A 26,384-nucleotide genomic window follows, 5' to 3' on the forward strand; every position below is an offset into this window, starting at 1 on the left:
GATTTTCTTACTCTTGTTTATTTAGATGGTTTGCCATTTTTCACTATTATAAAAATACTACAGCAAATAAATTCTTATGTATATCTCTAGTCCTTTCCTTAAAGGGCTGCTAACCAAAAGGTCAGTGGTTCAAACGCACCAGCTACTCCTAGGTAGAAAAGACCTGGCAATCTGTTCCCATAAAAATTACGGCCTAGGAAACCCTATAGTTCTATTCTGTCCTATAAGATCGCTGTGAATCAGAATCAACTCGATGTCACCCAACAACAGTCCTTTCTTTAGGGAATTATTACGTCAAAGGGTATAAAACATTTTAAGACTCTTTGATACACACTGACAAACTGCCCTCCAGTAATGTTTAACCAATGAAAGCTTGGTTTGAAAATGCTCATTTTGCTGCAAACCCATCAACATTGGGGCATTTGTAAGTTTAAAATATTTTCCATTTTAATAGCAAAAATCCTATTTGGGCTTCATTTTAATCTCCATTCCTTCAATAAGTGAGAGTGAAGTTTTATATATGTAAACTCATAATCCTATAAATTAATTTGTGCTGGTAATTACATATTACATACTCCAAATACTTTGAGGCAGACAGTATAAAAATTACCTCTTTTAATAAAAAATTTTGAAAGAACCCTGAAATCCTGCTCATTTATATATATATATATATATATATATATATATATATATATATATATATATATATACATACACACATATACACATATTTTATTCACTGAAACAGTAAACACAGGAGGGAGAAGAAAATTTTATGTGAGAAGATAATGAGTTTAATTTTGGTACCAGTTAATTTGAGGTTCCAGTAGAAAAGCTAAGTAAAATTATCTAGTAGACTATGGATGTAAGGATCTAGAATATAGTACTGAAGTATGACCATGCATAGAGATCTTGGCATTATTATATGATAATATGCATGGGAAAGGATGACATTAGCTACAAGAATTCATAAAGGAAGGAAAGACTGTAGCACCCTATGACAGAACACTGAGGAACAACATTTCAAGGACAGGCAGAAACAAAAGAACCCATTAAAAAAAAAAAGAAGGAGTGGCCAAAGAGGTAAAAAGAAAATCAGGAGAATAAGATGTCATAGAAGAAGGACATAGGTGATAGGGTCAAATGCTACTGAAAAATTAAGCCTGACAGTAAGCCCTGAATTGTGACTGTTGGATTTAACCACAGAAAGTTTCCACAGGGCCACGAGAGTATTTTCAGTGGTAAGCTGGAGGCAGAAAACAGATCATGGTGGATAGAAGCGTGAATGTGAAAGGAGTTGAGACAAGTGCCAACGAACACTTCCAAGAAGTTTTTCTCTGCAAGGGAAGAGATAGAGATGTAGTGTCTAGGGTAGATGTTGTTTTGTTACTTAAGATAGAATGGAACTGACTATGTCTCAATGTATTCAAGAAGGAGAAAGAAGAAGTTAAAGATACAAGAAGTGATGTCGAGGAAATGACGGAGTAGAAAGTTCCAACGATTGGTAAACCTGACAGAATCAACTTTTTTGGAACTCTGGGATCTAGCCAAACACAAAACAAGAGGAGTGCTTAATGAAGAAAGAAGCTGCTAAAATTGAGTAATAAAGCACTGTGGCATTTTTGCTTACCCACCTACAATCCTCCATTTCTTAGCTCAGCAATGACCGTGGAAATGGGAGCCCACGTTCCTAGTGTGGGTTGCTGGTGCCAGGGGGTGAGATATGGACCTTGTTCTAAAAAATTGTGGCCGTGCGTTTTGACCGGCCTGACAATTCCAAGACGTAGATACAGAAGCAGATCTTTGTTTCACACCGCTCAGACTGGAGCAGCTTTCCAGGTAGCATTTGACAAAAGCATTTAAGGAAATATACTGCCAATAGCCACCTGGGGCAAGGGACTGAGAATGGGACAAGCAGCAGGCAGAACCTCAAAAACATTATGCTCAGTGAAAGAAACCAGAGACAAAAGGTCATATATTTTACGATTCCGTTTATTTGAAATATCCAGAACAGGCAAATCCACAGAGACGGAAAGCAGACTGATGTGTTTCAGGGGCTGTGGGGAGTAATTGCTTAAATGGAATGGAGTTTTATTTTGGGGTGATAGCATTGTTTTGGAACTAGATAAAGGTGGTGGTTACACAACGTTGTGAATGTACTAAATGTCACTGAATTTTTCACTTTAAAAGTGGTTAGTTTTATGTAATTTCACCTCAATTTAAAAAAATGAAGGAAAGGAAAGATAAAAGAAAGAAAAGCAAAAACAAAGAGCAGTGTCTCTCAGGAAGCAGGTGGCAACAGAATCAGTTGTATAGGTGGAAGGGAACTGATTAAATTCTCCTTTGTACCTCTGGATTATTTTCAGACATGGTTATCACCTTTTGTAGCATTACAGGGAACATCTGACAACAATGTACTTTGCTAAGAGATGTATGTAAATTATTTCACTTAAGCTGTCTTAGTTCCTTAGGGCTGCTGTAATGAAAAATACCACAATATGAATCTATTGTATCACGGCTTTGGAAGCTAGGAATCCAAATTGAGGGTGTCAGCAGGGCTAGTCTTTTTTTCTCTCTCTCTGGGTTCTAGAGGCAGATCCTTGCCTTTTTCCCATTTCTGTAGCTCCAGCCATATCCGGGCTTGTAGCTTCATCTGCCTCTGTCTTCATACCTTCACATGGCATCTTCCCCCTGTGTGTGTATCTCTTTGTGTATGCACTCTCCTTTCTAAGACATCACTCAGAAGTGATTAGGTTTAAGACCCATCCTACTCTGGTATGACTTCATTAACATAACAAAAGCTAAACCCCTATTCTCAAACAGGGTCACATTCACAGGTACCCCATTCACCTCATTGCCTTTGAGTCAATTCCCACTCATAGTGACCGTATAGGACAGAGCAGAACTGCCCCATAGGGTTTCTAAAGTTGTAATCTTTACAGAACCAGACTGCCATATTTTTCTCCCACAGACCTGCTGGTGGGTTAGCAACTGAGTGCTTTAACCACTGCACCACCAGGGCTCCTATTCACAGGTACAGGAGTTAGAATTTCAGCATATCTTTTGGGGGAACACAATTCAATCCATAACATAATCCTGACAGCCCTGTGGGATAACTTCATTGCTCCATTTTACAGATGAGGAAATAAGAGAACCATATAATTTATTTAGTTTTATATAAGTATTAAGAAGCAAAACCATGAATCACACCCAGGTTTTTCTGATTTCAAAGTCTATGCTGTTCACCACTACACTGTAATGTCTCTCCCAACTGTGAGAAGGAACAGCATAGAGTCTTGTGATGAAAAATGGGGAGACCTTTGTTTCTCTTAGATCTGGGAGAATGGCTAATGTTTACCTTTAGATCAGGTACTGGAACAAGTACTTATTTTGCCAAGATAATCAGCAGCCAGACTGGGTTTAAACCTAAACATGGTCATCACAACTTGAGAACTTGAGGAATAAGAGAGAAGGTAAGGACTGATATTTTAATTAGATTGACTGGAAGATATTTATGACATTAACTGAGCTAGAGAATACAGTAGGGCCCTGGGTTCATTCTCCAGCATCTCCACTTTGTATTTGGAAACCCTGGTGGCTTAGTAGTTAAGAGTTCAGCTGCTAACCAAAAGGTCGGCAATTGGAATCCAACAGCTGCTCCTTGAAAACCCTATGAGGCAGCTCTGCTCTGTCCTATAGGGTCGCTATGAGTTGGAATTGACTCAATGGCAACATGTTTGGTTTTGGTTTTTAGGGATGGGCTGTGGACATAAGATAATAAATTCAAATTTAGAACTGTTGAGAGCCCTCCAGCTAAAGATGCTTAGGAAGACGTGTGGATATGTTGGTCAGCAATGAATACAGGCAAGAAGGGAAAGGGAAAAGGGAACACATTTACTGAATTGCAACATGTGCCGGGCACTGGTATGTGTTTTATGCATAACATCTCATTTAAAAGCCCTGTGAGGTGGTGGTGGTGGTGGTGGTGGCGGCGGTGGCAGCAGCAGCAACAGCGGTAATAGTAGCAGCTAGGCGCTATTCTAAGCATATTACAAATATAAACTCATTTAATCTTCACAACAACTCTATAAATAAGGCCCATAGTATTATTATCCTTATTTTACAAATGAGGAACTAAGGTATGGTTAAATAATTTGTTAGAAATCACATAACTGGTAAGTAGCAAAGCCAGGATTTGAATCTAGGCAGTTTGACTCAAGAGCTCATCTGTTAGCCAGAATAGTACTATTTTCACTATTTTAATCTCTCTCTTTTTAAAACACCCTGCAAATAAGCAAATTTAGGTTCAGAGAAGTTAGGTAGCTTGCCCAAGATTACATCCTTACGTAATACTGGGCTAGCAGACTACAGTGTTCATGTCTTTCCTCTACACTTCTTGAGAATATTACCAGCATAAAGGCAATAGTAAGGTAAACCTAAAATCCAAGGTCTAAGCAAAGAGAAGCTGATGATGCTGTCTTCTCAAAGTGGCCTGCCTCTCGTTATACAGGCCACAGAGCTTCAGCCATGATTATTAACACAAACGAAGACAGGATTGCAAAGCACTAGATAAAAATCAAAGACATTTCTTGCTGTCACATGGGAAAGTGAAGAAAATAAAGCCTGAAACAGATTTCAAAATAAAAAAAAGAAGTAAAAATAAAAATGATAAAATAAGGCTAGGGATAAAAACAAACTCTATACTTTTAACAAAGATGTTTTAAAGGATGTTTACAAAGATGTTGGTAGAATAATTAACATTATTGAGTAATCTGACCCAATAAACAATTAAAAAGAAAATTAAATTTTGTTGAAAATAATAAAAGTGGGTAGGATAGCAGACAAGACAACAAAACCAGACAATAAAAGAAGCCAGCTTTCTCTCTCACCATTCTCCTCTTATGTGTTAAACACCAGCCTTGCTGGACTTCCTTCAATTCCTCAAATATACCATACTCTCTTGTCACCAGGCCTTTACATGCATGTACACATGCATTCATTTATTCATTCAAAAAAAATTGTTGGGTGCCTACCATATGCTAAGCGTCTTGGTAGGTCACTGGATGAGTCTAAACAGACACACACTCCTTACTCTCAAGAAGCTTATATTCTAGTTAAAGAGACAGACATTCAATAGATATCCACAAAAAGTATTAAATACAGTCTTTGATAAGGGCCAGTAAGGGAAAGTGCATGGTGCTATGAGAGCATATAACAGTCTTCACGTATTTTGGAAGGTTGAAAGGAGGCCTTTTTTGGCAAAATGATGTTTAAATTGCGACTTGAAGGATGAAAAGAGGTTCAGCAGGCAGAGGAAACAACGGCTTACACCAGGGTGTGGCATTAATGAGGGAGAAAAGTGAATGAATAAAGGCGCTGAGGGATATAATTAGGATGACTCCCAGAAAATTGTAATTAGTAACTGGTGAATGGTGGTGCCATTTACATAAACAGGCAACACTAGAATATAAGTAAGTCTGTGAATAAGATCATGGATTTAATTATGGACTTTTCAGTTGAAGTACTTGTGAGATAATCAAGTGGTGATGAGAGACAGTTGAACATACAGGTTTGGGGCTCAGAACAAGTTTGGTCTGTGGATATACATTTTGGATTATCAGTATGTAAGATCAAAGTGATGGGAGAAGATTAGATAAATCACTTAGAAATGATACAGCACCGAACAAAAGACAACCAAGCCTTTGGAGGACAGGAGGATAGAAAGGCAACTAGAGAGAATGAAAATCAGGAGAGTATAGTAAAAAACAAGAAAAGAAAATATTTCAGGAGAGAGCTGTGAAATGCCAAGGCCAAGTGAATGGAAATATTTACTTTTCGGCTTAGGACTTTTTCCCTTGTCTTAGTTATCTAGGACTGCTATAACAGAAATAACCACAAGTGGATGGCTTTAACAAATAGAAATTTATTCCCACAGTCTAGGAGGCTAGAAGTCCAAATTCAGGGCCCCAGCTCCAGGAGAAGTCTTTCTCTCTCTGTCAACTCTGGGGAAACATCCTTGTCATCAATCTTCCTCTGGTCTAGGAGCTTCTGAGCGCAGGGGACTCAAACCCAAAGGACACACTCTTCTCCTAGCTCTTCTTTCTTGGTGGTATGAGATCCCTCTCCTCTCTCCTTAATTCTGTCTTTTATATCTCAAAAGAGATTAACTCAAAATACAATCTAATCCTGTAGATTGAGTCCTCCCTCATTAACATAACTGCCTCTAATCCTGCCTAGTTAACATCTTAGAGATTAGGATTTATAACACAGGATAATCACATCAGATCACAAAATGGTAGACAATCACACAATACTGGGAATCACAATCTAGCCAAGTTGACATGCATTTTGGGGGGGACCCAATTCAATCCATGACATTCAACCTTTTGGTCCTCCAAAATTCATGTCCCTGACAAACGTAAAACACATTTACCCCATCATCTCATAGCAAAAGTTTTAAATCAACTCCAAGTCCAAAATCTCCTGGGGAAAAATTCCTCTTCAACTGTGAAATACAGAATACAAGTTATCTGTTTCCAAAGTACAATAGCAGATCAGACGCAAGGTACAAATGGGAGAAATTGGAGGGAAAAAAGGGATAAAAGGCCCCAAGCAAGTCAGCAGAACACATTACACTAGTTCTCAAGGCTTGAAAGTAATCCTCTGTTCTCTGAGACCATATTTAGGCAATGGCGCTGCCCTCCAGAATCCGTGTGTTGGCCACACTCTCCAGATTGTAGGTGGAGGACCCTCAGCCCTGGGCCAGGCCCACTGGGATGGCAACTCTGCTCCCTTGGATTTGGGTGGCCCCATTCTCCTAGTCTGAGTGGTAATCCTACACCCTTGGCCCCAGCAGTCCCCATTCTTCTGCCCCTTTGGCATGGGAGCCCCTCTCCCCCAGCTTTGGGCAGGGGATACAGCCCCATTGCCCTGGCACTCATGAACAGCAGCCCCACACTCCAGAACTGAGTTTGTTAAGTTCTGACTCTGAAACCTAGAAGGCTATGGCCCCACCCTTTAAGACCCAGCAGGCCATGGTTCCACCCTTTCAGGTCCCAGAGGTCATGGCCCTACCTTTTGAGTCCAAGGCAGCTCTGCTTCCTGGGCTCCTTATCTCTTCAGCATCTGCTTCCTGGTTCCTTGGCCTGTTGGCCCCTCAGGCCTCTTGGGCTAGCCTAGCCTCTGCCCTGCTCTGGCAAGTGTTACAAAGCTCTTTAGCTCTACCAGTGAGTGCCCAGGGCACTCCATTCCACCTGTAAGTCTCTGCCCAAAGGCACTCAGCTCTCTTGCTCCATGGGTCAGCTCCCATGCCATCTCATGCTGCTCTCCTGGCTCTGTGGCTACCATTTCTTGGCTACTGCTTCTCCCTGTCTGTGCCATCTCCAGTGTTACAGCTCTCCTCACTTCCTTCTGAGCCCTCACCAAGTTGCCTTTGATGTCCATAATTCCACCAGCAGTCTCTTCAAGGCAATCTAGTTTTTTACTATTAGGCACCTTAAAACTCTTCCAGCCTCTACCCATTCACGGTTTCAAAACCGCTTCACATTTTACTTATCTGTTAGAGCAGCATCCCACTCCCAGTACCAACCAAATTCTATCTTCCCCTGGTCTAGGAGCTCCTTAGTGCAGGGACCCCAGGTCCAAAGGATGCACTCTGCTCCCAGCTCTTCCTGCTTGGTGGTAATGAGGCCCCTCTCCTCTCCGCTTGATTCTCCTTTTTATATCTCAAAGGACATTGACTCAAGATACAACTTAATCCTGTATATTGAATTCTGTCTTATTAACATCAGAGAGGTTAGGATTTACAACACATAGTATAATCATGTCAGATCACAAAATGATGGGCAACCACACAAGACTGGGAATCACGGCCTAGCCAAGTTGACACGCATTTTGGGGGGACACAGTTCAATTTATAACATCTGTCTTGGGCTGGTTAAATTAATACCCATCCTTCAGGTTTCAGCTATTTCGTCCAGCCAGCGTTGCCAGAATTCCTAAGTTTGGCTTATGTACCCATCATATGTGCATCTTGTACATACCCCTATCATAGCCTCTATTATTCTGTGTCATAATTGTGATTTCCTATTTACTGTAATTTTACTCAAATAACGCACACCTACTTTTTTTTTGCCAACCACTTTCTACCCCGCAAGGTAAACAAATGTAGAAGGTGCATGTTATTTGTGTAAAAATATGGTATGTGTCCACACATACCTCCACCATACTTTAAATTTGTTGCATACATGAAGAAGCAACTGTACCCCCCATCTTAATTACCTAGTGCTGCTATAACAGACATACCACATGTGGATGGCTTTAACAAAGAGAAATTTATTGTCTCATAGTCTAGAAGGCTAGACGTCCAAATTCATGGTGCCAGCTCCAAGAGAAAGCTTTCTCTCTGTCAGCTCTGGAGGAAGGTCCTTGTCATCAGTCTTGCCCAGTTGAGAAGCTTCTCAGTGCAGGCGCCCCAGGTCCAAAGGACACGCTATTCTCCAGGCTCTTGTTTCTTGGTCCCCATGTCTCTCTACTCATTTCTCTCTTTTATATCTCAAAAGAGACTGACTTAAGACACATCCTAACTTGTAGATTGAGTCCTGCCTCATCAACATAACTGCCGCTAATCCCATCTCATTAACATCATAGAGATAGAATTTACAACACATAGGAAAATCCATCAGATGGCAAAATGGTGGACAATCACAAAATACTGGGAATCATGGCCTAGCCAAGTGAATGGATATTTTGGGGGGACACAATTCAACTCATGACACTCCCTCTCCCCCACCAATGCTGCCTTTCTCATATTTGTGCTCCATCCTCCCCATAGCAACTAGCATGGTGCCTGGCAAATATTTGTTGACATTTGTTTGTTTATTACCTATTATATGCCAATTACTGAGCTGAATGCAAGGAGGAAAATAAACTATTAATGGGTCAGATAAGAACCCTACCTTCAAAGAGCTTCTTTTCTGATTATATGCAGCTAAAACTTAAATAAACAAATAAGAATAAAGTATAATCCTTACCATTTCAGTAGTCATCACTTTTGCTACAATGTGTGTTATAGTCTTTCCAAAGTCTCTTTTTCCTTTCCGACGCCTCAGAATTCTTGGAAAGAAAGGTCCATGAACTCTATAGTTAAAAACATTTTATGATTAAATTAACATTAAAAAGACTCAACTATATTACTTAGAGAATAAAACTTGGTACTAAGCATCATTAGTTAATTATAAGCTCCTTGAGAGCAATGAGTTCCTTGAGAGCAATGGAATGATTAAGATCTTTTAGATAACTGAGTGTTTAGATCCTTGAACTCTAAAATCTTTTCATTTTAATGGTTTGTACCTGCGAATCTGAATGCCACCCACTACAACCACTGCCTCAGCCACTTTATCCTTTTATACAGAAGAAAAATATCCTGAATATGCCTTCATAATCCACTGAGTTGTAGACTCACACAAAGCAGAGGTGGGTATGTTTGTGCTACTGAGGCATAAGAATGTTTTGGGACAGGTCTAACTTTAGATACTACATTCAATTAACAGATTATTTGGTCACAAAAGATATGGTCCCCATAGGTACAGTTAACTGTTGGCCTCCCAGTGGTAGTCTGGTTTCTCTCTTAATTGTTTTTGTATTGTTTGCTATTCAGCACTTCTAATTAATTCCATTCTTTCGCTTCTGCTTTTCTTTACATTTCTTCTTCCCTTGTTCTCACAAAGAAGTCAGAGAAATTTTTTTAGTGTAACCATTGGCCTTTATCATTATTGTAACCCAAACAGAACACTCCTTTCCAGTAGATCTGGATACCAGTACTTAGTGTAATTTTTTGCCCTTTCTGCAGAAGATTGACTATTTTCTGATGCTAAGTTTGATGCAACTTTAGTGCAATATTTTTTGGTTTATATCTCAACTATCAAATATTGTTGTGAAGCTTAATATTTCAGAAAATTGCTTCTAAGAATTTACCATGCAGGCTATTAAAATTTGAATTTGAATATATTAGCAATGTCTCCCAAAGCAAAAGTTTCATTAAACATTTCAAAATCAAACACACTTGGCATTTTTATACCTATTTAAATAAGTGGTTTTGATCTTAAGAAATAGAGAAAGACTCTGTCTTTGTCATCTAGTGCTGCTATAACAGAAATACCACAAGTGGATGGCCTCAACAAAGAGAAATTTACTCTCTCTTATATAAAAGACATTTGTTTTAAGCGAACTGGGCCCATGAGGTTTCACAAATGTATACACCCATTTAACTATCACAGCATTAAGGTATAGAACATTTCTATCACCCTGATAAGTGCTCTCATACATCTTTGTCGTCAGTCCTCCATACCCACTCCCAGGCAACCACAGATAGGTTTTCCATCATTATATATTTTCTTTCAGTAGAAATTTATAAATGGAGTTTTAAAATGGAATAATACACTATATACTTTTTTGTGTCTGGTCTCTTTCACTCAACCTAATTTTGAGATCTATCCATGTTACTGCATACATCAACAACTTGTTCCTTTTATTTAAAGCTGAGTAGTATTTCATTACAAGATTTTCTATATACAAGATTATGTCAGCTGCAAATAGAGATAATTGTACTTCTTCCTTTCCAATCTGGATGCCTTTTATTTCTTTTTCTCGCTTAGTTGTCCTGGCAAGAACCTCTAGTACAATTTGAATAGAAGTGGTGAGAGTAGACATCCTTGTCTTGTTCGTGATCTTAGGGGAGAAAAAAAAAAACAGTCTTTTACCACCAAGTATGATGTAGATGGCCTTTAACAAGTTGAGGAAATTCCCTTTTATTCCACATTTATTCAGAGCTTCGTCATGAAAGGGTGTTGAATTTTGCCAAATGCTTTTTCTGCATCTATCAAGATGATTATGTGGCTTTTGTCCCTTATATAATTAATATGGTGTATTACATTGATTGCTGTTTATATGCTAAACAGACATTGTATTCCCGGGATAAATTCCATTGGTTACTTTATATGATCCTTTTTACATGTCGTTGGATTCAGTTTGCTAGAATTTTGTTGAGGAGTTTTGTGTGTATATTCATATGGGATATTATTCTGAAGTTTTCTTGTGATTTTTTTTATTTTTGTCTGGTTTTGGTATCAGAGTTAATTCTGGACTGATAGAATGAGTTGGGAAGAGTTCCCTTCTCTTCTGTTTCTTGGAAGAGTTTGTGAAGAACTGGTGTTAATTCTTCTTTAAACACTCAGTAGAATTTACCACAAAGCCATCAGGTCCTGGGATTTTCTTTGTGGGTAGTTTTGCTTACTGATTCAATCTCTTTATTTGTTATAGACCCATTCAGATTTTCTGTTTCTGCTTGAATCAGTTTCAGTAGCTTTTGTCTTTCTAGGTATTTGTCCATTTCCATCTAGATGATCTAATTTGTTGGCATACAGTTGTTCATAGTATTCCTTTCAATGATTTTTATTTCTGTGCAGATTTTTGTGTGGCTATAACATTTCAGATCAGTTTGTAAATACCTAGGAGCACAATTGCTGGATCGTATGATTAACTTTGTAAAAAACTGCCAAACTGTCTTCCAAAATGGTTGTACCATTTTGATTCCCATCAGCAATGAATGAGGCTTCCTTTTGCTTTGCATCCTCACCAGCCGTTGTATTTTCAGTTTTTTAGATTTTAGCCATTCTAATGTGTGTAGTGGTATTTCATCATTGTTTTAATTTGCAATCCCCTAATGACAAAGGAGCCCTGGCGGTACAGTGGTTAAGCACTCAGTAACCAAAAGGTCAGTGGTTCAAACCCACCAGTCGTTCCGTGGCAGAAAGATGTAGCAGTCTGCTTCTCTAAAGATTTATAGCCTTGGAATCCCTATATAGGGTTGCTATGGGTCGGAATCAACTCAGTGGCAATGAGTTTGGGTTTTTTAATGACAGACGAGGAATCGCTGGATGGTGCCAGTGGTTAAGTGCTCGATGACTAACTGAAAGGTTGGTGATTCAAACCTAGCCAGAGGCACCTCAGAAGAAAGCCTTGGCAATCTGGTTCTGAAAGGTCACAGCTTTGAAAACCCTATGGAGCACAGTTGTACTCTCCACACAGAGTCACCATGAGTCAGAATTGACTCAGTGGCAACTGGTGGTTGGTTAGTGACAAATGATGTTGAGTATTTTTCATATGCTTATTTGCCATCTGCATATATTCCTTGGTGAGATGTCTGTTCAGATGTTTTGCCACTTTTTAAAAAAATTATTTGTTTTCTTATGGTTGAATTTTAAGAGTTCTTTGCATTTTTCGGCTACAAGACCTTCATCAGGTGTATGTGTTGCAAATCTTTCCTCCTAGTCTGCGGCTTGTCTTATTCTCTTAGCAGTGTCTTTCACAGAGCAGACATCTTTAAAGAAATCCAACTTCTCAATTTTTTTCTTTCATGGATCATGCTTTTGGTGCTGTGTCTAAAAGCTCAACGCCAAACCCAAAGCACCTAGATTTTATTCTGTTTTATTCTAGAAGCTTTATGGTTTTGCACTGTATGTTTAAGTCTATGAACCATTTTGAATTAATTTTTGTGAAAGGTGTAAGATCTGTATCTAGGTAACTGTTTTTTTATTTGATGACCAATTGTTCCAGCACATTTGTTGAAAGGAGTATTTTTCTCAATTTAATTTCCTTTGCTTCTTTGTGAAAGATCAGTTGACTATATTTGTGTGAGCCTGTCTAGGATCTGGGTTTTTATATTTAAACCAGATTTCTTGTAGATGATAAATATTTGAGTCTTGTTTTGTTTTTTAATCCATTCTGACAATCTCTGCCTTTTGACTTGAGTATTTAGATCATTCACATTTAAAGTGACTATTTTTTTTTATTGATATGGTTGGATCAATATCTACCAAACTTATAACTGTTTTCTATTTGTTGCATTTGTTTCTTCTTTTTCCCTCTTTTTCTGCCTCTGCTTTTAATTGGGCATTTTATGATTCCATCTTATCTCCTCTCTTTATATCAATTATACATCTTTTAAAATATTTTTCATGTTTTCCCTAGCCAGGTTTGCAATATACATTTTTAACTAACTTAAGTCCGTGTTCAAATAACACTATACTAGTTCATGTGTAGTACAGATGCCTTATAACAGACGATTCCTAATTCCTACTGCCTGTCCCTTATGACATTGCTGTCATTTATTTCACTTATCCATGTGCTATAACCATGCAATACATTGTTACTATTAAACAGTTATATCTTAGGTAAAGGAAAATAAGATTTTGTTACTTTCATTTATTCCTTCTCTAACCATCTTCCCTTCTTTATGCAGATCTGAGTTTTTTTACCTTAACCACTATTCTTCTCCCTAAAGAATCTCTTTTAACCTTTCTTGAAGCCAGGTCTGCTGGTGATAAATTTTCACAGTTTTTGCCTGTCTTAGTAGGTCTTCTTCATTTTTGAAGGATAATTTCAGTTGATATAGAATTGCAGCTCTTTTAGCTCTCAACTGTTACTATATTGAAGTCCTGTTGGTATGGTAGTAAGGTGTGGGAGAGGAGAAATTTCTCATAATATTATGACTAAATCTTATACTGGGCCTGTATCCCTGGGCAGGGAGCTTGACAAGTGTTTCTTAGCTCTTCCCCCAGCTCTTACCTTTAAGGTGAGGCAAGAAGGTGAGAGGGAGCTAAGGGTTGGGGAAATTCCCTTCCCCCAGGTGGGATAGGGCTCTAATAAAGTCTTTTACCCTGGAGAGTAAACTTTTGTTTTAGAGAATGTTCTGGATGTATTTCACAAAGGTTATTTTCCTTGCCTCTGCCAGAGCCACAATGGTATCTTTCTTGATTCTTCACTTGAGAATCTGGTGGGGTTCCCGGGAGTAAAAAGGTGTGGGGCCTCTCTAAGACTAGGGAATTTCCCAGTCTCATACTAGTCCACACTGAGCCTTCAGCAATTTATCAAAATTGTCATTTAAGTGTTCCCACTTTATGGCTTCAGTGGCTTCTCGTCCAGGTAAGCATATCTCAGCTGTGACTCTCCGAATTTGCTCTCTCTCCAAATTTCTGGGTTTTCCCTACAACCTCAATTCTCCAGTGGGTCCAAGAAACATTGTTTTCAATATGTTAAGCCTTTTTCTTGTTGTAAGAATGAGGGTGATGAATTACAAGCTCTTGTCGGAGGTGAAACCAGGCATCCTTGGGTCTTTTTTTAGTTCCATTTCTCTGTTAAGATTCCCTATCTGTGCATTCATTAAGACCATATTTTTCTTTAATTATATAATCATGTTTTCTTTTAATTATTTGAACATATTTGTAATAGCTGCTTTGAAGCCGTTGTTTGATAAATCCAATATCTCAGCCCACTATGAGTCAGTTTCTATCAACTACCCTTTTTCCTGAATATGGATCTAATTTTTCTGTTTGTTTGCTTGTTTTCTTTTTTGTATGTCTTTTTTTTTTTTTATTACGTAGGGTCGCTACGGTATGGATTGCACCTCAACATAAAGAAAACAAAATCCTCACAACTGGGCCAATAAGCAACATCATGATAAGTGGAGAAAAGATTGAAGTTGTCAAAGATTTCATTTGGATCCACAATCAACAGCCATGGAAGCAGCAGTCAAGAAATCAAAAGACGTATTGCATTGGGTAAATCTGCTGCAAAGGACCTCTTTAAAGTGTTGAAGAGCAAAGATGTCACCTTGAAGACAGGTGCGCCTGACCCAAGCTATGGTATTTTCAATCACATCATATGCATGTGAAAGCTGGACAATGAATAAGGAAGAACTGATGCCTTTGAATTGTGGTGTTGGCAAAGAATATTGAATATACCACGGACTGCCAGAAGAAAGAATAAATCTCTCTTGGAAGAAGTACAACCAGAATGCTCCTTAGAAGCAAGGATGGTGAGACTGCGTCTTACATACTTTGGACATGTTGTCAGCAGGTTTCAGTCTCTGGAGAATGGGCTCAAGCATAACGATTGTAAGGATGGCGCAGGACTGGGCAGTGTTTCGTTCTGTTGTGCATAGGGTCGCTATGAATCAGAACTGACTCGACAGCACCTAACAACAACAACAATAGGGTCGCTATGAGTCAGAATCAACTCGATGGCACTGGGTTTTGGTTTGGAATTATTTTTGATTGAAAACTGGGTGTTTTGGACAGTATGCTCTAGCAACTCTGGATTCTGTTATGTTCTTCTGAGGGTTGTTAGTTTTCTTGCAGGCAGTTAACTTGTCTGGCTTAAAACTGAAAACTGTTTCCCTTGAGGTATGTAGCAGCTGACATCTCTGCTCAGTTCTCTCAACCTCCAGCTGTTCCTTTTTTGGCGTGATTGCCTGTCTCCCATGTCAGCAGTTTAGTGGTCAACCAAGGATTTGGGCAGTGTATGCTCAAATTTTGGATTTCAATCTTTTTTGTACTTCTCTTACTTTTGGGATATCCCCCCTAAATTTCTAACTGCTTTGCCAGCCCTAAACTCTGCCCTTTGTCACCTTGAAACAGTAGACGGCAATTTTTTTTGCTGCCATAGTGCTGAAAATTGGGGAGCACTCTCAGACAAAAAAAAACCACAGATTCTCATTTTTCACCCATTCCAGTTGCCACCTTTCATGGATAAACCCTTTTCTGGTTGCTGCCTGCTTTGGACACTTGATAGTATTTTTAATAAGTTGGGTATTTTTAATATATTTTGTCCAAGTTTTATAATTGTTATCTTTTAAAAAGGTTTGCTCAATCAGTTCATTCCATCATTCCTGGAAATGAGCTCTCAGTGTTTCTTTAAGATGAGAGAACCGTATATGTTACTAGCGATAGTAACTTGTATTCAAATTCAACACATCCACCATAACTATACTTACGTCTGTTGATTTCTAAATAAGAGGGCTTCATAATTTTATCTATGCTGGTTTTCCAAAGTAATTCCAAGGCTTTATTATACAGATGTCCCAATAACAGCAAAGCATCAAAAACAGGCACAAGGATGGGACTCTTACGATTTAGAAAACAGGACACATTTGGGGGAAAAGAAAAGATTTAGGCTGAGAGCTAATTATTAGATGAGTAAAAAAGAGCTCAGAATTAATAAGGGCAGAACAAGTAAGGGTGGTGCACAAGAGAAGGAGTTGAATAACTTAATATAAAACCGTCAGAAGTCCTTTGGCTCCATTCAGGATTTTCCGTGAAGTTTGGAACCATGAGCTAGAATCCCTGCTTCTCCGTACATAGAACAAAGACAGAAATATATACTTCTCTTCACTGCACGGTAATGTAAAAATATTTTAATACATTTTGAGGTATTCTGGAGAATTATGCTGGTTACATCGACATTATTTAGCATCAACACCAAGCTATCAATGTGTTGGTTAGAAAAGCTGAAATTATGAAGCAGCCAAATTAGGCAACTTTCTCTTATTTACTTCACATATTATCTGTGGAGACTTAGGCTACCTCCTCTTCTCAGATGGTTTGGTCAGGGTCAAGAAGGCAAAGATGAAACATAAAGAAATGACTGGATTTATGAAGTCCTTGCCCCTCCTCCCAGAAAACAATGATTCCAGTGAATTCAGCTAATATTAAATAATTTTCCAATATTGATAATTTCTTTTTTAGACATAAATTAGACATTTAATTTTATAGTCTATCTTAATCAGGGTAACATATATAACAAGTTAAGTGATATGAAAAAAAGAATGACCGTGTAAAATTTTGGTTCCATTTAAAATAGAGCAATTACCGAAGGCGTAAATCTTCCCACATTTTCAATAATCCACATAGCATTACTATCTCATAGTATTTTTTCCAACATTCGACAGCCTCTGCTGCAGATGGATCTTCTTTAATATTGCTCTGATACTCGATGAGCTCAACACGCTTGTTTTTATACTTCTCCAAAGTTTTTTTAAAACGTTGTGCAATAGGACCAGGTATTGTTCCATCCTGTATATCACACCACCTGAAAAGTATCAATATAATTATAATGCTTATCTTCTATAATGTGCTGAATAATTTTCTAAACTATACTTACAAATTAATTCTTTCTTCAATCAAAGCAGTATAATTCTCACAACTTTCTTCATCATCCCAGTCTCTCCAAAGAAAGTCATAAAAAAACCTAAAAAGAAAGTCATAAAAAAACCTAAGATAAAACAAATTAAGATGATAGATACCAAATAGCCACTACCATGTTTAGAATTAAAAAGACATTCTGATGTCAGAATTCTCTACATAAATCTTAATTCTTAAAAAAAATTTTTAAATGACTTATCAATGAGCTAACAATAAAAGGTAATACTTAAAAAATTAGATGATCTGCATTCTATTTTAGGGTATTACTGCAGCTAAGATATTCCTTGAAGAAGGATTGTAAAATCGAGTTTCAAATTTCATAGATTTTGGCTATGATTTCGTTCACCAAAGAAATCTTACTTAAGGTATAATAAAAAAATTTGGGAGGGGAAGCATTAGAGAAACAAAAACACATTCAAAAAAAAATCTGTTTTTTGTTTATGGATAGCTTCTCTCAAACTGTATCAACTTGTAAGAACCATCATAATATGAATGATGACATCTATGATTTGTAATGCACTTAACTATACAAAATGAAGTCAAATATATTTAAAGTGCTTAAATATGGACATAATTTAATGTTACCTATCTCTAAAATTTTTTTATCTCTAAAATTTTTTTATCTACAAAATGTTTTAATTCAATTTTTATAAAATGCAAGAACAATGGCAAACTTTTCACTGCCCATATATAACACTTCTGCAAAAAAAGTTTTAGTTAAAAGAGAGTTACAAGTAAAATATATTAATTAAAAATGGACAAATTGAATCCAGCAGTGAATAAAATTAGAGCAATAAATATAAAGTGCTTATATGAGGAAGGCTTACAATATTATGTTAACTTTTTGAATATAATTTTAACTTTCAGAAGTAACAAGCCCTCATACCTCACAACTTCCAAGGCCAGAGCAATGTCACGTATATCAGAATCTTGATCTTCGACAGGATACACTTCCAAGAGAGGTACACTGTGCTCCACTTCTTCCAAGATCTCATTAACCAAACCCCTTGGAATATTTGCAATGTTGGAAGAAAAGGGTTCAGCAACAGAAACGGTAACTTTGAAACAAGATGATGAGCTTTGGTGTGGTTTACAAGTTACCTAAGGTAAATATTATAAGATATGTAATTACAAATCAAAGTAAATCGCAATGATTTCTTTTTTGTATATGGGCTAATTATAAGCTTTCTTCTTTAACATTTTTGTTACTTCTCTAACAATAAACACACAGAATAATTACAGATCAATATAAATAACCTTACTTTTTAAACCTTACTTCTTAAACCCATTAGTTTTTAAGTTTCAAGAGAGGAATTTCATATCTCCTTCATTTTTTTATTTCTGAATTGCCAAAACTTTGGATTTCATAGGCTAGTAATATTAAAAAAAAAAAAAAACCCTGGACTAATTTTGCCACAAAAGTATGTTTAAAAACCAAATAAAACTACTATCCATATTATATCATTTGCAAAAGAAAAACTATTCAATATCAAAAAAGTAGAAAGGACATAATCAAAGAATAAACTCCTTAAGTGGAATAAATTTAGCTTCATAAATGACAGACTCTGCTGTGTTCGTTCGTCTCATTTCACCACAGTACAGTGATAACCTCCAGCACTTCTCTGAATGTAGTGTTTGAAAACCAACGACTCTGAAGTCCTCAGTGTCTTTAAATTTTAACAAACTATATTAAATATTAACACAAACTTATCTCTACCAGTAAACAATTTTGAAAAATTCAAGTACATGTGCTTCAACATTATTTTTAGGTATAGTCAAGTAAAGAAACACACATTTCAAATAGCAGGATGTTATATCATCAAATATATGACAATAATCATTTAAAATATAGGAAATATCTTCAAATCACCAACCAAACTTTAAAATACAAATTTTATAATCAATCAAATACTAATTCTATTCTTCAAAACAGTTTAAAATGAACAAACAAACACCAGCTGCCATCGAGTCGGTTCTGACTCACGGTGACCCCATATGGGTCAAAGTAGAACTGTGCTGCATAGGGTTTTCAGTGGGTGACTTTTCAGAAGTAGATTGTCAGGCCTTTCTTCCAAAGCCCTCTGGGCGGAAGCACCAACCTTTTGGTTAGCAGCCGAGTGCTTAACCATTTGTTCCACCTAGGGACTTCTGGGACAGAAAAAAAAACAACTAGCCAAATACAGTAACAATTTAAAACTGGGTGTTTGAAGATAATATATGATCCATATGTGTGACAGAGCAAATATATTCCCAAAAAGTAGGTATAAAATTTGATACTGAGCCTTATATTTTAAAAGATTTAGTTCTGATTTTTTAAATCAGTTTTATACATGAATATAGTTTAGAATTAAATAGATGTGCCCAGTTTTTATGAAAAATAGAATTCTTTGACAGCTTCCCACCACCTTCTATTTCCTAGACCTCGGACGCAAACCCGGAGGCACCCAATTTTAATTTTTTTGACATTTATCTCCGTATCTTTAAATAACATGCTTATATTGCTATTTGTAGTTTTGTTTTAGTTTTTGGCATTATATATTGACTCCCCATTCTGAAAGACGAGAATTCAGCTGTCTCTTTCATTTACCCCCATGCTCATCACATACACCATCACTTTCCTGTCCCTCCATCCACCAATATGGCTATATTTTAGTACTCATTTATATTTACCTTAATACGGTTGAAAATACTATTCGCAGGTGAGCCATATAATTTAAACTTACTAATTTTCCTTTCCTGCATGCAATTTTGTTTTCCCTGGTGTTAGTAATTGTATTAGTTTTCATTTGCTTCATTTTTTCTATGTGCCTTTCGTTGATTTAACCCCAAATCACCTAAGTTGTATAAATCTCCTTTCTATATATTCAAACACAATAGGTTGTTTTTGAAATGAAATACAGGCAGTCCCTGTCTTACGAGTGAGATCCGTTCCTAAACGTATCTTTAAGAATTTATAAGTAAGTCAGAACAGATGCACACGATTCTTATTTAGCCTTATTTTAGTGCAAGAAGAGGCTCGAAGCCTTTTCAATGATTTAAAAGCTGCAAGTGCAGCAAGTGAAGTAATTGTGATGAAGAATTTGTTGTGATAGGGGTTGGTTCAGGGGTTTCAAAATGACGGCAAGTTTACTTAACATTAAAGGGCAAGCACAAGTTGTCCCGTAAGGCAGACGTTCATAACCCAGGGACTTATTGTATCAGTTTCATAGTTTTTGAAGCAATCTTTTCCAGGGTTCTCTGACTAGTTCAAATTTGAACTGACTCTCTAAGCCTGCTACATACGTAGCTGTTATCTGTTCACTGTCATCCAGGGGATTTTCTTTACTTTTCTCTTATATTGGCTTTTCTGTATTTTGCATCCGATGTCTTCAAGTTTCTTGATTTACTCCCTTGGCTGAAGACATCCATTAACCCCCTTAAAAAGTGTTCACTGGACATAATTTTTGAGACCATACATATTTGAAAATGTCTTTTTTTCTGCTTTTATACTTAATTGATAGTGCGACTGGGTATAGAATTCTAGGTTAAGATATCACATAAAAGTTTGGAAAATGTGTTTTGCTTCACCTTTTAACGTTTTGGAAACCCTGGTGGCCTTGTGGTTAACAGCTACAGCTGCTGACCAAAAGGTCAGCGGTTTGAATCCACCAGTCGCTCCTTGGAAACCCTATGGGCCAGTTCTACTCTGTCCTTCAGGGTCGCTATGATTTGGAACAGAGTCAATGGCGCCGGGTTTGGTTTTTTTTGTTGGGTTGAGAAGTCTGATGCTGTTCTGCCCCTTAATCTTTTATATTAACTTTTTCTTCCCCTTCTCTGGGAGTTTGATGGATCTTCCCTTTGGCCCTAGGATTCTTAAATTTCACTATGAGGTGCTAGATACTCAGTGGGCCCTTTCAATCTAGGAATTCATGTCCTTTGGTTCTGGGAAAAGTTTACAATCTGACAATTGTCCCCTTTCTCCACTCCCTCCACCCCAACATTCCCTCTCTGTTCTCACCCCTTTCTCTCTGGAACCCTGATGTCAGATCTGATCCACTAATTTCTTTCTTCTCTTCTCTATTCCATTTCTTATTCCTTTAGCTCTACTTTATGGGAGATTTACTCTGTCTTTTGATATGTCTAATCATTCTTTTTAATTTTCCATTTCTGCCATCATATTTTTAATTTCCAAGCACTCTTTCTTCGAATGCTCCTTTCCTATAGTTTCCAGTTCTTGTATGGATGCTTTATCTTACTTTCTTTCCGAGATATTAATAGGTTTAATATATATATTCCTCTACACACACTACTCATCTCTGTTTCCTTCAAACATTTTCTTTTTTGCTTATTTTGACTTAACCTATAACTGCTTTTATATTGGAGTTTCCTCCAATGTCTAGTGATCTTTGGCTGTCAAATTTTTTTTTTTTTTTTTAAAGAATGCTGCACTAAATAGATGATTGGAAGGTCTGTGTAGATAGATGGGTAGAATAAGGCTACAATGGGCTTCACTGTAGAATAACCTCCCGTGACTCTTTCTATGGGAACTCCATATCTTTAAGTCTCTTCTTTTGAGTTGATCAGAGAAAACTCTTCCAATTCTCATGCCTGGAGAAACATGCCTAGCTGACTATGTACTACAAGCTAAGTGAGAGTAGAAGGTAGGGGACCCCAACATTTAATACCACTGAACTTTCACTTAACTCCCTTCCTGTCAATGGGATACTCCTACCATTAACCATACCTCCCAACCCAGAACCTTTTGGTTTATTCCCTTTAGAAAATTAACTTCTAATCTGTCAGGCTGGAGGGGGAGCAGTCACCCAAGAGTGTGGAGTTGGGGGGGTGGGAAATCTGTTTCTTGAACAGTTTTTAGAATTCCATTTTGGTTTATCTACAGTGATTTTCAGTGTATCACTTTTTATAACTATTTAGTGGCTGCATTATATACATATAACTTAACCAATCTACTGGTGTTAACATTTTCCCAGTTAGAGTCAAGTTCCTTTACCACTCCTTATGTCCATTTACCCTCCCCCCATTTCTGATTGTCTTAAATATTTCCTCTACATACATTGAGAGCCACATTAGACAATGTCATAATTTTTGCTTCAAACATCGACCATAATTTAGAGGGGAGGGTCATTGTTTAGGAAGCAGTGAGTTTCTGTTCATGGTGATGGAACTTTGGAAACAATTATCAGTAATGGTTGCACAACATCATTAATGTAATTGTTATCACTAAATAGTACATGTAAAAAGGATTGAATTGGCAAATGTTGTGTTCTGTCTTTCTTGTTGATAGGTGCTATTGAGTCGACTCCGACTCATAGTGACCCTACGTAAAACAAAAAGAAACTGTCTTAGGCTGGGTTCCACAGAGAAGCAAAACCAGTGAAGCACATGTACATAGAGAGAGAGAGATTTATCTCAAGGAATTGGATCACGCAGTTGTAGAGGCTGGCAAGTCCCAGGTCCATGGGACAGGTGTCAGGCTGGAGGCTTCTCCTGACTCACACAGCTGCAGTGGCTGACAAACTCAAGATCAGCAGGTCATATGGCAAGCCACTGGCTCTGGGACTATGAAAGCTGACAAACCCAAGATCAGTAGGCAATACAAAAGGCCACTGGCTCAAGTCCCAAGAACCAGAAGTCAGATGATGATGAGCCATATGCAGGATCCAGAGCAAGCAAGCAAGCTTTTCCAGAATGTCCATACATTTTATGCAGGCCAAACCACCAAGAAAACTCTCCTTATAATTGATGGGCTGATCACATCAAATCACATCATGGAGGTGATTACATTATGTTACTTATAGATCACAAAATGGGGGATAATTACATCAGACCACAAAATGGAGGGTAATTTTATCAGATCACCAAATGTAGGATAGTTATATCAGATCACAAAATGTATGATAACTATATGATACTGAGAATCATTGCCTAGCCAACTTGACACATACCATTAACCATCAGAATCCACCCTTTGTCAGCTTAGCCCCTGTACACATCTCCTTAACCTATACATAATCTCTAAATAAAGACAATTATAAGTTCACACTTGTACCTAACATGATACAGCTAGCATGTGCGCAACCAAAAATGCACTAGCCCTGTTTTCATTTTATATTTTATATAATGGAGGGAAGAAAACAAAAATATTTGCTATATATATGTGTGTATATACACAAACACACAGGTATTAAAAAAAATGAAGACATAATCATAACAATTACACTCTTCTTTTCTGCAACTGGTCACATGATCATAACTGATATTTAGAACTACCTTCTTCTAGCACTCATTCCCTACTCCCTTTGCCCTCAGCAATCACCTCAGCTAGTTCTTTGCCTGATGGGGTGGCCTAAAGCTGCATTCCTGAAGGGTCTGAGCTATTGGTAGTCATGTTGGAATTGGGTTGCTGTAGTTTTCCATTGCCTTTAATCACAGGGCATGGAAGTATAAGAGATGCCCTAAGAGATCTCCTGTATTCCAGACATACTATTCTTTACTTCCATTTTGTAATATGAACCTGATTTCTCCTTGATAATCAGGATTGTCATGCATTGAATTATGTCCCCCCAAAAATGTGTGTATCAACTTGGTTAGGCCATGATTCCAGTACTGTGTGGTTGTCCTCCATTTTGTGATTGTAATTTTATGTTGACAGGATGAGGGTGGGAGTGTAAATCACCCTTACTCAAGTCATCTCCCTGATCCAATGTAAGGGAGTTTCCCTGGGGTGTGGCCTGCACCACCTTTTATCTCTCAAGAGATAAAAATGAAAGGGAAACAAACAGAGAATTAGGGACCTCATACCACCAAGAAAGAAGCACCAAGAGCAGAACATGTCCTTTGGACCTGAGGTACCTGTGCCTGAGAAGCTCCTCGATCAGAGAAAGATTGAGGGCAAGGACCTTCCTCCAGAGCCAACAGAGAGAGAAAGCCTTCCCCTGGAGCTGACACCCTGAACTTGGATTTCTAGTCTTTGTGTGAAAACAAATTTATCTTGTTAAAGCCATCCACTTGTGGTATTTCTGTTATGGCAACACTAGATGACTAAGACAGAATTTGGTTCCAAGAGTGGGGTGCTGCTCTAACAGATACCTAAAATGTGGAAGTGGTTTTGAAACTGAATGGATAGAGGACCGGAAGCAGCAGAGAAGCAGCAGTGGCAGAGAACTGGCAGTAGCAGAACTAGAATACTAGTGCCAAACAACGCTGGAGACAACTCACAGAGTGAGAGAGCTGAGTGCCTGTGCACAGGAGGCTTCCTGGCGGAGTGGGGTGCATCCAGGCACTTACTGGCGGAGCTAGACTTGCCAACTCATGGAGTAAGAGAGCTGAGTGCCCATATGCAGGAGGCTTCCTGGCAGAGTTGGGTGCCTCCAGGCACTTATTGGTGGAGCTACAGAGCTTTGGAACACTTGCCCCGGTAGGGCAAATGTGGGCATGAGGCCCAAGAGCCGAGAGGTCAAGAGGCCAAGAAACCAGGAAGCAGAAGCTGAAGAGACAAGGAACACAAGAAGCCAAGCTGCCTCAGTCTCGAAAGGTATGGCCACGACCTTTGGGGTTTCAAAGTGTGGACCCATGGCCTCTAGTGTTTCTAAGGGTGGAGTTGCCACTCAGATGAACTTGGGGAATGGTGCCCCTAAAGCTGAGGTGGCAGAGTTGCCGTCCCAGTGGGCCTGGAAGGCACTGCTGAAGCCCGGGGCCGAGGGGACTCTACTGGGAATCCGGACAGTGTGGCCAATACCTAGAGTCTGGAGGGCAAGGCTATTGTGTAAATTGTCTCCGAGAACAGAGGATTATTTTCAAGCCTTGAGGGCTAATGTAATGTGTTCTGTTGACTTGCTTGGTGCCTGTTATGCCTTCTTTCCATCAAATTCCTTCCATTTGTAATGGAAATGTCTAGCTTGTGCCTGTTCTGCCATTGCACTTTTGAAGCAGATAACTTGTATTCTAGATTTCACGTATGAAGAGGAATTTTTGTATTTTGGACTTGGAGTTCATTTAAGACTTTTGCTATGATACGATGTGGTGAATATGTTTTACATGTGGCAAGGACATAACTTTTTGGGGGCCAAAGGGTGGAATGTCACTGATGGAATTGTGTACCCCCAAAATATGTGTCAATTTGGCTAGGTTATGATTACCTTGTATGATTGTATGAGATTGTCTGCCATTCTATCTTCTGATGTGATTTCCCTATGTGTTGTAAATCCTATCACTATGATGTAATAAGATGGATTAGTTGCAGTTATACTGATGAGGTCTACAAGATTAGATAGTGTCTTAAGCCAATCTCTTTTGAGATATAAAAGACAGAAGCGAGTGGAGAGACATGGGGACCTCATACCACCAAGAAAGTAGCGCCAGGAGCAGAGCACATCCTTTGGACCTGAGGTTCCTGCACTGAGATGCTCCCAGACCACAGGAAGACTGATGACAAGGACCTTCCTCCAGAGCCCATAGAGACAGAAAATCTTCTCCTGGAGCTGGCACCCTGAATTTGGACTTCTAGCCTACTGGACTGTGAGAGAATAAACTTTTCTTTGTTAAAGCCGTCCATTTGTGGTATTTCTGTTAGGGCAGCACTAGATGACTAAGACAGGGATCACTCGCACTAGCCAATATAGTAACTCCCTTCTTTGCCTGTTGATCTAGAGGCATGAAGAGCCCAAAGTGGCCAGAGGCATTCTTAACTTCCAGTTCAATGGAATCCGTGTTGTGTCTCCAGATGGGAGCATTCTTCGCTTTGGAACCTCCCTCTAGACCCACAGAGCATAGGGTCACAGGGACAGAAAGCAAAAATTTTGTGAGTGGGTCACTAGGGATAATAAAGAGTGGTGCCACTCCCATTTCCACCCCTTGATTCCTGGACCCATGGATCCTGGCTCTGGGAGAAACAGCACCACATACTGGATGCTGGTTTAGCGCACATACAGCCTCCTGGAGAACATTGCCCCAACCCTGCAAAGTACAGCCACCTAGCTGGCCCTGTAATTGTGCCTTTAGAAGGCTATTCCATCATTCTATCAAGCCAGGTTCTTCAGGATGATGGGGAACATGGTAAGACCAGTGAACTTCATGAGCATGGGCCAAATGCAGCACTTCATTAACTATGAAGTGAGTCCATTGATCCAAGGCAGTGTTGTGCAGGATGACATGATGGTCAATAAGGCATTCTGTGAGTCCACAGTGGTAGTTGTAGTAAAAGTGTTGTGTGCAGTGAAGGCAAATCCGTATCCACAGCAAGTGTCTATTCCAGTAAGAATGAAAGACTGCCCTTTCTATGATGCAAGAAGTCCAATGTAATCAAATTGCCACCAGGTTGCTGGCTGATTGCTGTGAGGAATGGTG

General features: G+C 38.5%; 1 protein-coding gene across 1 annotated transcript in view; it reads right to left on the reverse strand.

The window, feature by feature from the left end:
* Nucleotides 1-26,384, reverse strand: part of SHCBP1L (SHC binding and spindle associated 1 like) — a 44,839-nt gene that overhangs the window by 7,426 nt on the left and 11,029 nt on the right. The window contains exons 3-6 of the mRNA XM_049868493.1: nt 17,926-18,140; nt 16,999-17,085; nt 16,708-16,926; nt 9,033-9,138 (exon numbers count right to left, since the gene is read on the reverse strand). Of these exons, the coding sequence (XP_049724450.1) occupies nt 9,033-9,138; nt 16,708-16,926; nt 16,999-17,085; nt 17,926-18,140 (627 nt within the window). The remainder of the gene's footprint in view (nt 1-9,032; nt 9,139-16,707; nt 16,927-16,998; nt 17,086-17,925; nt 18,141-26,384) is intronic.

The sequence above is a fragment of the Elephas maximus genome, chromosome 24, assembly GCF_024166365.1.
Source record: "Elephas maximus indicus isolate mEleMax1 chromosome 24, mEleMax1 primary haplotype, whole genome shotgun sequence".
Classification (NCBI taxonomy): Eukaryota; Metazoa; Chordata; class Mammalia; order Proboscidea; family Elephantidae; genus Elephas; species Elephas maximus.